Here is a 13,497-nt window from a genome sequence, read left to right on the forward strand (position 1 = left end):
ATCTAGCAGAAAGTGCTCGAGAAATGGTACCATCCATCCACCGGGAGAGAGCTTCCGAGAGGCACACGCTGTCCGAGTAATATGTGCAGTAACATGGCCAGATAATATTATGTTCTTGGCCCGGTAACCCTGTACTGCCGCAGAGCAGAGTTAGTACGAGGAGACCACCTCGGAGTCCAAAGACACAACTTGTGTTATCAGGACGACGAGCAGAGAGCTAGGGCGACTGAAGAATGGGACTTGATGTAATCTTGCGCAGTCAGACAGAGCCATCTGTGACCGACGTGGACCTAAGACGAGCCGCTATCGATAACAGTGCTGACCAAAATCTTCATTGAAGTGGATCCAGAGACCACCTGCCGTGAGGGAATATGCAACAAGTGGATAACGACCTTGTTCTGATGACAAGACGACCGTAGAAAAGTATGCCTGATAGAGGCTGCTGCTTGGAAGGTAGACTGCTAGCCAACGCAAGCTGACCTCAGCTGTGGTGTCATCAGTGGCAATGGAGCAGAAAACTTAAGAGCACTGGGGCCTTCTAGCTGTCGATTTGGTTGAATGGCAGCCTGCACCGAAATCCAGACTGTAAACACGCCATCATAGTCCCATCATGAAGAATAAAGCAGATGGAGAGACGCCAAAAAAGAAAAGACCCATTGGGGTTCCCAATCGTGTCTGGTCAGAGTCATACGATGGCCATGGTTGGAAAGCTGGTGGGGAGAGGCTTACGTTTCCCCAAGTCGACTGTCTTGATACAGCCGACTGCCGTCAGAATGTGGGGTAGGTAGAACATCGGCAACCGCTGTCCGGCCCAAGGCCGCACAGCTGAAACGTGGCATGGCCCTGATGCCATGTATACCAACAACCCACACGTGACGTTGGTTGTCTTGGTAGCTGTAGGGTAAAAAGGACTTGCACCAAGAGGTTCTTCAGCCCGTCCCTGCCAGACATCTTGCCAGAAGCAGCCCACTGAAACTATGACATTGTCCACAGCATGCATCTTCGGGTAGACAACTAGGGTTGCCGTTTCCAAGATGTCCGAGCAAGCGCATGACTCTAATGAAGCACTAGAAAGGTTGATGTTATGGCAATATCACACAATACGTGAATCTTGCCGTAGAACCATCAGGAGTAGGGAGGGGCGAGCGCAAAGAATTGAAAGCAGTATAAGCGTTTACTGTTCCACAGCCTCCTACAAGCAACAATGCAGAAGGAAATTGTGCAGGAGGAGCGCTGTATGTTTCCGGATCCGTCTGTTTGAAACGCTCTGGTTATCGGCTGGCGCTGTATGTGGCGAAGTCCAAAAACTGAACCAGATCTGTGCTGAGCAGAAAACTCACACCACCAGTGTCTTCCCCGCCATACTGGTTGTACAGGGCCTGCGCCAAACGAGAAGACCGTGAAAAATGGCATTTGCGTCCAGAGATAATAACCCAAGGGCCAGTAACTCCAGAGACGGAGTCCATGGCCGTCAGAGACGGCCAAAGTAAGAACTCGCTGTAGATAGGAAGATTAGTTGCTAACATACATATGATTTGTCCCGCGAGGAATAAAAATGACCTGGTCAAAGCATAGTTGCTGAAGAACCCCAGCGAATCTTCTGCTAATGCAAATGCACCCACCTAAAGGAAAGCGCTTCAGCCTTAGAGCGAATTGACTTACATCTAATGGGACACCAGAGGATGCATGACACTCCAACTCCTCGGCTTAGTGAAGCAGTTGGACAGGCTCCAAAGTTGGACCAGAACCCTATGCATTGTACCTGCGTAGGAAGAATCCGTGGAAACCGCTCAAGGAGTGTAGATGAAGACCATTCTGAATTACAGAGTACTCCTTACGGCAACAGTCCGGCCATCCACAATACAGGAAAATTTGTGGCCTGTTACGCAGCCAAATTCGGCTTTGCATGGGATTCCTTCCCAACAGATCACATCCCTGCATCACAGACGCCATGAGCCACAGCTGACGGAAATAGCTGTCCCGTCGTTCTAGAAAGCAGTACATGCTGTTTTGGTTTCGAAACCGCTTGGAGAGGGATCAGACCCATAGTGTTCAGCGTCTAATAGAGCTAACTGGAGGGGAGTCAGTACCTGCCGGAGGATGGAAATCGAGACCTACCACTATAAGTAGTCAGAACGAGGGTGTTCGTCCAACGGGACAATTTGTGACTGGACGTCAATCTCGTATTGTGGTGAGAGCGCACAGTATCATGCAGCTCTGGACAGCCCCAGCCTGCGCCACTCCTGTAAATGGAGATTGCGTGAAGCTGCCTGCAAGGAACTGCAGGCGACTCACCATAGGGGAGATAGCCGTTGGGTTAGGCTCACCTATTCCATATCGGAGATGAGGAGCGATGAGTCCGCAGAGTTCCTGTGCATAGTACTCTTGTCACATGGAAGGTGCCACATGTCTCAGCAAGCCCAGAGTAATGCTGACCACCGGTTCGAACAAGGTTATTCGTAAGACAAGATATTTTCGGTCTGGATGTAAATCTCATACTGTAGCGAGAACGCACATAGTATGTGGCTTTGGCCTGCCCCTGTCCACATCATCCAGGACTTTGACCCTGCGCTAAGGCTGCCTGCAGGGGACTGCAGGAGGTTCCAAAGCGTGTACAGTACTATTTCCATATGGAAGGTACCACAGGTCTCAGGCAGCCCGGAGTACTGCTGATAACCAGTTTGAACACTGCTGTTCGTAACACGAGATAGTCTCTGGCTGGGTGTATATCTCATATTGTAGCGAGAGCACACATGGTATGTGGCTCTGGCCCGCCCGTGTGTCATCCTGGACTCAGACACTGCGCTAGGCTGCCTGCAGGTAACTGCAGGAGGGGCAACAGGGGAGCTAGCCGTTAGGTAAGACTCCACCCAGTCCGGAGCACGTGCAAGTACTCTTTCCAGTATGGAAGGTAGCAGAGATCTCAGGAAAAACAGATTCACACTGTCACTAACCGCCGTGCGACACCTAGGTCACAGCGCCATACAAAAAAGAAAAACCACTATCCAGCACCGGCATATGGGAGGAGAGATGGAGGGCTCTCCTTCCAGAGTTCACGTGCTCCCCTAGACAGGCCCTCTCATGCAATAGGCCCAAACCGGGACCTCAATTTATAGAAACCGGCCCCCACCTCTGGCATGCGGGGGGGGGGGGGGGGGGGGGGCGCTTTTCTGCACTAGCAAGGCTCCAAAACAGGAGTAGGCCCGAAAAGTCAGGGGCCAGATTTTTAGGCGCGGCCCGCGGACTGTGCCGCTGCTGCCTGCTATGCCCATGGAGGCCCCTGCCGCCGCATGGGTCCCAGACCGTGCCACACTGGCTGTGAAGAGGGCAGGTCTAATAGGCCCGAAAAGCCGAGGGCTAAATTTTTAGCTGTAGCATCCGACGCAAGCCACCGCGGGTTGCACTGCCTCTGGCTGCAATTTTCACGGTGACCCATCACCTCAGGGGCCGCTGAACGTGCCACAGCGGCTGCAAAACCCAGCAGGCCTGGTAGGCCCGAAAAGCCAGGAACTAGAGTGACGCCGCCGGCAGCGGAGCACTAACTGCGCCGCCACCTCCTGCAGGGGGGAGTGAGAGATGAGAGGTAACAGAAAGAGAGGATTATACTTACCCCTCTTTCAGAAGATCCTGACGAGAGATCCATTTCCGGCCGTGTTCTATGTTCGGCACAGCCTCCATCTCCAGCAGTGTTCCCCACCGCACTTGCGGTCACAGAGGATGTGAGTTGGTGCAGGGAGTGAAACACCAAGGCTGGCGGGCAGCGATCTATTGCACACAGGCGTGATTGAGCCACCTTTGCTTCTTTGGGTCGGGCGTAAACAGCACAGTGGAGACACCGTACTGTTCGCCCTTCTCGTGGGAGGACAGGAAAAAGCCCTGCCTCTCCGTATTCCCACAAATCTTCCTTGGAAATCTACTCTAAACATTTCTGCCTCCTGCAGACACTAAGCTAAAACTGAGCTAGCTGGATGCCTGCAGGAGGTGTATAGCTAGTAAGAGGAGTTAACACTTTTATGCTTAGTGTCGCCTCCTAGTGGCAGAAGCTATACCTAAGGTCTTGCTGTGATCCTCAATCATATAGACGAGAAATCCTATTTTTGCTTGCGAGTGTGATGCGTTTTGATAGGAAAACACACCGTTATAGCAGTACATGCGATTTCCATGCACATAAAAATCGCAACTTTTTTCAATAGAAACATTTTTTAAAACTGCATCGCGCACACATGTACTTGTGAGTGTGATGCGCTTTTTTATTTTGCCAACAGGAATTAATAAGACAAGTTTTCTGCGGAATCAAAGAAAAATAGGACAAGCTGCAATCGTAGCATTACTGAGAGAAAAATTAAATACATAAATAAATCGCACATGTAAATAGAGCCATTTAAAATAATAGGTTCTACTTTTGTGCAAGTTTTGTGCATCTCGCAAAATTTGCATGAAAAAAAAAATCGCTAGTGTAAACATGGACTTAGGCACTGTTCAGTCTGCTGGATCCATCACCCAACATATCTCACTGACTTAATAAAATTGTCTTTTTTTTTTTTTTTTTTTAAACAAGAAAAATGATGTTGCATGCATAACTGTATTTCCCATTGAATGTGCCAAAATCCCGACACAGATATGAACAGAGTCTCAGTAACTAGATATTATGAAATATCAACTGCTGTGTGTAATCTTACTTTTATTTTAATTCCGCCTCCTTGGATGCTTCCTAGGCCGTCTGTACATCTGAAGTTATTACAGTTGTGAATCTTATTTCCCTCGAGTATGGCGCCACTGCCTGGGTATAATTCAATACCTGCTCCCTAAAAATGAAAACATTTCTACAATTAAGAGATGTATCCGCGGTGGAGCCCGTCACGGCGCCCCCCAGAGACCCCAATACTTACCTCCGGATCCGGAGTCTTCTGCCCCACATGACGCTTCGGCGCGCATGCGCAATAGAGCGCGTGACGCGCTACAGCGTCATGTGAAGCACCGGCCGCGTCATATGACACGCCCACAGCATATGACGCGGCTGGTGGTGGGCGGGGAAGCAGTTTTACGCTATCTTCTGCTGTGTGCTACAGCAGAAGATAGCGTGACGGACGGCTTCCATTGACTGCAATGGAAGCCGTCTGCGTGTACACCCGCGGCAAATAGAGCATGCCGCGGGTGAGGACGGGAGATTTCACGGTGCGGAATTCCGCAATGGAATTCCGCACCGTGAGCATTGAGCTATTAGGTTCAATAGAACCTAATAGCTGCGGGCAACGTGGCGGAAATCCGTCCGTGGGGAGGAGCCCTAATTGATGTTTCTGTAGCAGAGATAGTGTAGCCTGCTGTAAAATGGTTTCTATAACTCCCATTCACTTCTACGGGAATTACAGAAGCAGAATTTCCGTAATTCTGGCTATATGGCGAGTGCATACAGACACGTATTCCCATTTCAGCCGTCAGTGAGGTGGGAAAACCCCTTTAACCACTTAATGACGCAGCCCCTTTTTCTTTTTCCATTTTCGTTTTTTCCTCCCCCCTTTAAAAAAATTGTAACTCCCTTATTTATCCATCGACGTCGCTGCATGAGGGCTTGTTTTTTGCGGGACGAGTTGTATTTTTAAATGTGCCATTTACTGTACCATATAATGTACCAAAAAACTTTAAAACAATTCTGAGTGGAATAAAATGAAAAAAAAAACCAACATTCCACCATCTTTCAGTGCGTCTTGTTTCTACGACGCACAAATTGCAACAAAAATTACATGATAACTTTACAAGTTTGGTATCGTAGTAATTGTACTGACCCATAGAATAGAGTTTTTTTTTTACTGTACTATTTTTTTTTCAAAGACATTTAATTTTTTAAAATTATTTTCTGCAGTCATCTTCTGCGCACAATAACTTTTTTATTTTTCTGTCGACATAGTTGTGCGAGGGCTCATTTTTTGTGGGATGTCCTGTAGTTTCCGATAGTATTTATTGCGTTTTTTCTGGGAGACAGGGTAACTGAAAAAGTGCATTTCTGTTTTTTTGGGTTTTTTCGGACTACATTCACCGTGCGGGAAAAATAATGTGCTACTTTGATAGACTGTGCTTCTACGGACGCGGCGATACCAAATATGTATTTTTATTTTATGATTTAGATTTTTTAATAATAGATATGGCAAAAGGGGGGTGATTTAAACTTTAATTTTTTTTTATTTTTTTTTACAATTAATAAAACTTTATTGATTTTTATTTTACTTTAAAGTCCCTGTGGGGGACTACAACCAGTGATGCTTTGATCGCTCCTGCAGTATGATGTAATGCTATAGCATTACGTCATACTGCCATTTGACAGGCAGTCTATCAAGCCACCCCACGGGGATGGCTTGATAGGCAGTCTGCTAAGGCAGCCCTGGGGCCTTTCAAAAGGCCCCCGGCTGCCATGACACCTGCACGGCTCCCCCGATCTGACCGCAGGGGGGACCGTGCGGGACCCCGAAACATTGTTCGGGGGATTTAAATGTCGCTGTCAGGCAGAAGAGCACGAGTGCTGAGGCCCATGCCAATGAGGAGGTCATCCTCAGGAAATATAGCATAAGACGTCCCGTGGTTGTCAGAATTGACAGCGGCATTTAAAGGGTTAATAGCCGCAATTGGCTGAACGGCCGATCGCGGCCATTGCCCGCGGGTGTCAGCTGTAATAAACAGCTGACGCCCGTGCTGTATGAAGAGAGGTCACCCCGCGACCTCTATTCATACATACCCTGAAGCTCCAGGACGTACTCTTACGTCCCTGGTCGTGAAGGGGTTAAACTGAAGTCTGCATAGCTTACCTGCGAGCCACTTATTTCACAATCTTTCATGGATAAAGCTGCTCCTGTAAGAACACAAATTCCGGTCCCGTCACACTGGAGATCACACTCTTGAAGAATCAAATGACCAGATTCCACAACTACTATGCCATCAACTGTCCCTTTCTGTCTTAGTGTGAGATTAATGATTTTTAGATTTTCTGCTCTGGAGACAACAAAATTATCACTTGAAGGATGTGAAGTAATTATTATTTCTTCTTTCTTCCCGATGCCTTTAAAAGATTGCCAAAAATGACTTTAAAACAATTGTGGTAAAACAGTTCTTTGTCATTTATACATAAACAAAAAGCAGGTATTAGGCCTCATGTCCACGGGCATAACTGAATAACCTGCGTGTGCGATCCGCAGCTCAATCAGCCCATAAAGAATCATTGGTCATCCGCACTTAATTAAATACCTGCAGATGTGATTTTCCCAATTTGCGGATGGCACGCATGGGAGAAAAAAAAAATCTGCAGCATGCTCAATTTTTCTGCGGATCCCACCTTGAAGTAAATAGAAGGCATGAGGAGATGTCATGGGGGGCTGCGATGAGTGGTTCCTGGTCACGTAATCGCCGTTATCCAATGGATAATAGCGATGACGTAAACGTTAAAAAAAAGTTATATAGCCGAGTGTTCCGTGCCGGGTATGGAGAACAGAGCTGGACCGCTCTGTTCTTCATACCCCGCCTGTCATCAGGGAGCAGGATACAGCAGAAACAATAGTATCAGCTGTATCCCGGTGTGAATCCATGATAAGGCTAATTGTTGTCTTTCAGCACGTTCAAAGACAACGATGAGCGACGGCCTTTATTCTATGTCAAAGTGACACATGTCAGATTTCCAAAAAGGCGCAAACAGGCTTCGTCACTAATTTAAATAGTTTTTTTTGCAACTTAAAAAAAATATAGATTTGTTTATCACTGCATTCAAATACACCTAACATTTTTCTTTATTTTTTGTCAACAGTACTGTGTAAGGATTTTTTTTTTAACAGGACGAGTTGTACTTTTCAGGCACTTCACACAGGCGAGTGCAATATTGGGCTGAGAATCACAGCCAAATATCACATTCTTCAACATGCGATTTTCCCACGGATGCAAGGCATTTTTATCTCAAAACCACCTTGCATCATTTTGGGGAAGTAGTGATCCTCTGGCGCTTTTGTTAGTCACGGTGGAGGATCGCAGAGTTTCTCCAATTGTTTTCAATGGTGAAACCTTCAATTGCACCACCTGCACCTAGCGCGTGGTGCGATGCTGCCGCCGGCCCCATTGAAAACAATGGGAGATCTGAGGACATGTGCAAAGATAGGATATGCCTCTCGCACGATTTTCTCAGCTAAGTGAAAATGGCTTTAATGGTACCATTTGTTGATCCATGTGACATTTTGATCACTTTTAGAGATGAGCGAGTATACTCGGTAAAGGCAATTGCTCGAGCGAGCATTGCCTTTATCGAGTACCTGCCCGCTCGAGATGAAAGGTTCAGGTGCCGGCGCGGGGGAGCGGTGAGTAGCGGCTGTCAGCAGGAGGGAGCGGGGGGGAGAGAGGGAGAGAGAGATCTCCCCTCCATTCCGCTCTCCCCCGCAGCTCCCTGCCCGCCGCCGGCACCCAAACCTTTCATATCGAGCGGGCAGGTACTCGATAAAGGCAATGCTCGCTCGAGCAATTGCCTTTACCGAGTATACTCGCTCATCTATAATCACTTTCTATTCTGCTTTCTGTAAGGCTAGATAGGCAAAATCAGTTATTTTCACCATGTTTAATGGTGTGCAATGTGTGGGTTAAATAATGTACTAACTTTTTTCTCGGGTTAACTACGAATGAAGAGATACCACATGTGTGATTTTCTAGGTAAAAAAAAGGGGGGGCAGGGTTTTGATGTTTTTATTTTTTTATTTCATTTTTGTCCCACTAGGGGACTTGATTATAAGCATTTTTTTTTCATTCTCATAATACACTTCAGAATAGCACTGAGCCTCATAAGCCACCGTAACTGGCAGACTCAGAGGCTGTATCCAAGGCTGTATCTGTGCCATTGCAACCCATCAGAACCCTGCGATCACATGACAGGGTTCCGATGGGTGATAGAGGGAGCTCTGTCAGCCTTTTACATGCTATGGTCACACTGACCGCAGCATGTAAAAGGTTAAACACAAGGCTTCCAACAGCTGAACAACAGCTCCCCCCGACACAGCTGACCCGGACCAGGCTTCTAACGCAGTGCCACCAAAAGACGGCGCTGCACAATAAAGCCCCTTAACATCTGCCGTCAAATGATGTTTGGGCAGTCGTTAAGGGGTTAATGACTTGAGGTAAACTTAACTAGCCCCTCAGCTATCTTTGCAGGTAGGTGACCTCATAGAGCTGTATACCGCTTTCCATACACCTCTAAGAGGGCCGTCTTCAGTTGTTGGAAGCAGCCGAAAAGCAGCAAAGATAGCCAGCGGGGCATAGAGCTAAGGTTAGCAATGCAGCTCCCTGATTCTAGCGATCAAAGGGGATCTCAGCAGCGGGGCCTCCACTGATCAATACTTTTGACATGTCTCTATGACATGTCAAAACTTAGTTGAAAGTAATTTACTCTTTAAATAATTTTGATGTGCAGTTATATGGTGAAGCAAACACTGCAATCTTATAGAGATTAAATACTAGGCCCTAAAAAATTTGCGTTTCAATCCTGACAGAAAAAAGTTACAGCCTTGGTTGATACACAAATCACATTTCTACAGAGGAAGAATCAAATGACTGGTTAATAGCAAAAAAAAGAAACCACACTCTAAAATATGCAAGAATTACTGGCTGTTAACACAACAAAACTATTTTCAATGACATTTCCCATTGTCAGTTACACTGCTAAAGAAACAATCTAAAACCAAGTGGATAAGTTGTCGGATCATGTCTGTATGGTTTCCCGCTACAATCTTTATGGAATATGATTGCATTCAAAAGTTAGTTTAACTTTTGGATGCAAGCCACGTTCTTGTTATATCAGCAGCCTTGTGATATCCAAATTTCATTGAACCAGGAATTAGTGTCTCTTTCCCATACTAATTTTGACACCACTGCACAGAATTCTTAAACAGAAAGTACACATAATTGCAAATACATGAAAGCTGTAAAACTCCCAACAGACTTTGTAAATCTTATAAAACATCTCTAGTTGTGTTTTCTGTTATGCTAGTAAACATTTTACCGATGTTGAATGAAAGCTTCCAAGGTGCAACAGTTTTGACATAAATTACAGTAAGGCCACCTGCACACGAATGGGTCGGATTCCACGTGCGGGAGCCCACAGTGAAATCCATCTCTCTGCCCGGCTGGCATCCGCACGTACCTGTTTTTATCTGTACTGCGGATAGTCTGGACAGTTCGCTGTCAGACATGCGCAGTACAGATTTTTTTTCAAATCTTTTTTTTTTCCGCTAGGTGATGAAACAGAATCTGCGACCTTTCTGCGACGTCAAATGTGGAAGGGCCGCGGGTCGGACTTGTTCCATTGACTTTAATGGAAGGCGTCTGTGCGGAATCCACACTAAAATAGAACATGCTGCAATTTTTCCTCTGCTCACAGGAATCGCAATTCGATTTTGCGAGTGTGCAGGAAGAAGCACTTTTCCATAAGATGTAACGAACGGTACTTGCTGCATATTGGCAGTGCGGATGACGCGGATTCTGCAATGTAAATCAGTTTGTGCGCAGGCAAATCTAGTCACTTAAAAAGATGACTGCATGATCTTTACTATTAATTTATTTTAAAACCCTACTACGGCACCATTATGTTACAGCAGATGGTGCAAGAATGCCCAGCTCCCAGTTGGACATGTTTTGCAAGTCACTTCAGCAAGGAAAACAGATTGGAAAGTCCCAACTCACATATTAGCACTGCATTTTACCCATGTAGGTAGTGTCTGCTTCCCATCCCTCTGGTCAATCCTTTATGGTTTTTAAAGATTAAAAAAGTTTGAATTCATTCTCTCATACATTTTAAAACACATTTTTTCCTACACGAACATTTTCATGCACACGACTACCTCCTTCTACACTTATATACTGTACTGTCAGACCCACTCCCAAGAATATCATTGTAGTGCATCAGCATCATTTTGTTAAACCACAGTTAGGGCTTATATGCACTAACGCATTTGCACGCACAATATGCAGTGAGTAGAACCCATTGATTTCACATTTCCATATTCTGTATGTGCTTTCAGTCATGCAAAAAAAAACATAACCCATTCTATATTTTGTGTATTGGCATACCAGAAGTCCCCATAAAAGTCAATGGGGGGAGGGAGGGGGAATGTAATCGGATGGATATACAACACATTAATTTGAATGAGTGTATACACATGAGTTTTTTTTTTAATTGAGTAGTCTGAGTGAAAAAAAATAAAAAATCACAACATGTACTACTATTTCACGTCCAACCGATATACGCTGCCCCCCTCTGCAAAGAGAGGAAGCGAGATGGGAAGGGAGCTAGTACACTGAGATCCCGCCCCCTCTCCACCCCTCACCACAGTTTGCAATGGGAGAGGGCGGGATGGGGGTGCAACTTAGCTTCATCCCCACCCCTCCCATTGCAAACAGTGGCGAGGGGCGAAGAGAGGAGGGAGCTAAGTGCACTAACTTCCGTCCTGTCCCACCTCCTGCCCTTGTAGAGAGGGGCAGCGTATATCGGCCGGGCATGAAAACCTGACCGATATACGTCCATCTGAATAAGCCCTAAGGGCGCTATTGGACAAGCTCTAGCTCTTCTGTTTTCTCAGCATGTGCTGCCTGGCAATAGTCAGGAAAACTCAAATACCAGCAGCTTAGACTGCAATTACACAGCAGCGTTACTGCCTTGCAAAATGCAGGAAGAGCTACACTGACTACAGCTGGCACCTGGACATCTCAGTAATAGCACCCTTAGGCCGGGCTCACACGAGCGTAAGATTACTACGTATTACGTGTGCGAGTATGCACGTGTGACACACGGTAATTCGCAAGCAATCAAATACATTGCCTTATGCTTTTTTTGCTCACATTTGCGTGCAAGCATTGCATAATAAGCGAACAAAAAAAAGAACACAGCATGTAGCTTTAGGCCCGATGTCCACAACAAAAATACAACTTTAAAAAATTGCGCATGTCTTCTGTGCATTCGATTCGTGCCAAAAGGGAATCATAGGGCACCTGCAAGTAATTAAATACCTGTAGATGTCATTTTATTCTTGCGTGCGGGAAAACACCCGCAGCATGCTCCATTTTGTGCGGTTTTCCCGCACGGATGGCTTCCACGGTTTCTATTGACACTGACAGCTGACCTTGCGTTTGTGCCGCAGGAAAACAGGAGTTTAAAAAAAAAGGAAAAAAAAAAAGACGGCATGCTGCCAGCGTTCTGAGCACATCCGCCATGCAGAAAAAAGATCCAGCCTGCGCGGAGGAGAGACCCGCAGCGTCCATACAGGTAAGTATATTGTATTAATTGGCCTCATGTCTGCGGGCCCCGTGGGATCCGCTGCAGGATTCTGCACGGGAAAAACCGTGCGGGCCCGTGGACATGAGGCCTTAGGCTGAATTCATACTGGCAAGTGCAAAATTGGTCTGAGAAACTTGTGCAGTGAGCTTGTCTGGAAAACCCCTTAGATAGAAGTGTAGTTAAAAATAAGCTATTTCTGAAAGCATTCTCAGGGCGCATTCAGACGACCGTATATCGGCTGGGTTTTAAGCCCGGCCGATATACGGCGTCCCCCTCTGCAGGGGAAGGAGGCTGGAAGAGCCGGGAGCAGTGCACTGAGCTCCCACCTTCTCTAAGCCCTTTGCCACTATTTGCAGTGGGAGGGGTGGGACAGGGGCAGAGCTACATAACAGAGCTTAGCTCCGCCCCTCCCATTGCAAAAGTTTTCCACGCCTGCCTAAAACTTTTGCACAGTGCTGAGAGAAACAATATAAGGGCAGACTAGATGACCATGTCTTTTTCTGCCATCAATTTTCTGTTACTAAAAGTATCTTACCATATTACAGAGATTTGCAGAACCCCTAGAAACCACAACTGTAAGGCCACTCTTACACATGCGCTTTTTACTGCAGTGTTCAAAATGCCGGTATAACGCTCCCATCGATTTCAATGGGCCTCTGCAACCTGTGTCCGAAAATGGCCGTAAAAACTATCGAAATTGCAGCGTTTTGCCAATTCTATGTGTGAGAGTGGCCTTAGAATATGACAGAAGTACAAATATTAAACTTGAAAAGTTTACCTTTAATGGTGATGTCATCTGTTAACATAGCCAGTGCTATTGCCTTATATTCTCCGGGAAAAATCAGCACGGTATCCCCACAATAACTATTTTCCAGAGCAGTGACCAAATTATTATGCTGCTGAAGTAGAGTCTCTGGAGAATATTCTTTCACCTATAAAAAAAAAAAAATACATGATCAATGAAAAATTTATGTACCATAAAACAGTAATTTCATACTTACTATATTACTGAGATTTGTATGTTTTAGTTTATTATTAACCCCTTTGTGACACCCATAAGGCTATATACATATATGCAGTTAGCACGTATACAGCCATCGACTGCATATGCTGTGTATGCAGTGGGCTCAGGAGCTGAACCGGCACCAAAAACAGCAGATATCAGCTCTCTGCAACAGCCGACACCCACTGATCGTGGCTGTTAGCCCTTT

At 46.1% G+C, this 13,497-nt stretch overlaps 1 protein-coding gene across 1 annotated transcript in view; it reads right to left on the reverse strand.

Annotated features, from left to right (window-relative positions):
- SHCBP1L (SHC binding and spindle associated 1 like) overlaps window positions 1–13,497 on the reverse strand; it is a 42,641-nt gene that overhangs the window by 4,130 nt on the left and 25,014 nt on the right. Inside the window, exons 7-9 of the mRNA XM_066595007.1 lie at window positions 13,065–13,218; window positions 6,798–7,048; window positions 4,680–4,805 (exon numbers count right to left, since the gene is read on the reverse strand). Of these exons, the coding sequence (XP_066451104.1) occupies window positions 4,680–4,805; window positions 6,798–7,048; window positions 13,065–13,218 (531 nt within the window). The remainder of the gene's footprint in view (window positions 1–4,679; window positions 4,806–6,797; window positions 7,049–13,064; window positions 13,219–13,497) is intronic.

The sequence above is a fragment of the Eleutherodactylus coqui genome, chromosome 3 (assembly GCF_035609145.1).
Source record: "Eleutherodactylus coqui strain aEleCoq1 chromosome 3, aEleCoq1.hap1, whole genome shotgun sequence".
NCBI lineage: Eukaryota > Metazoa > Chordata > Amphibia > Anura > Eleutherodactylidae > Eleutherodactylus > Eleutherodactylus coqui.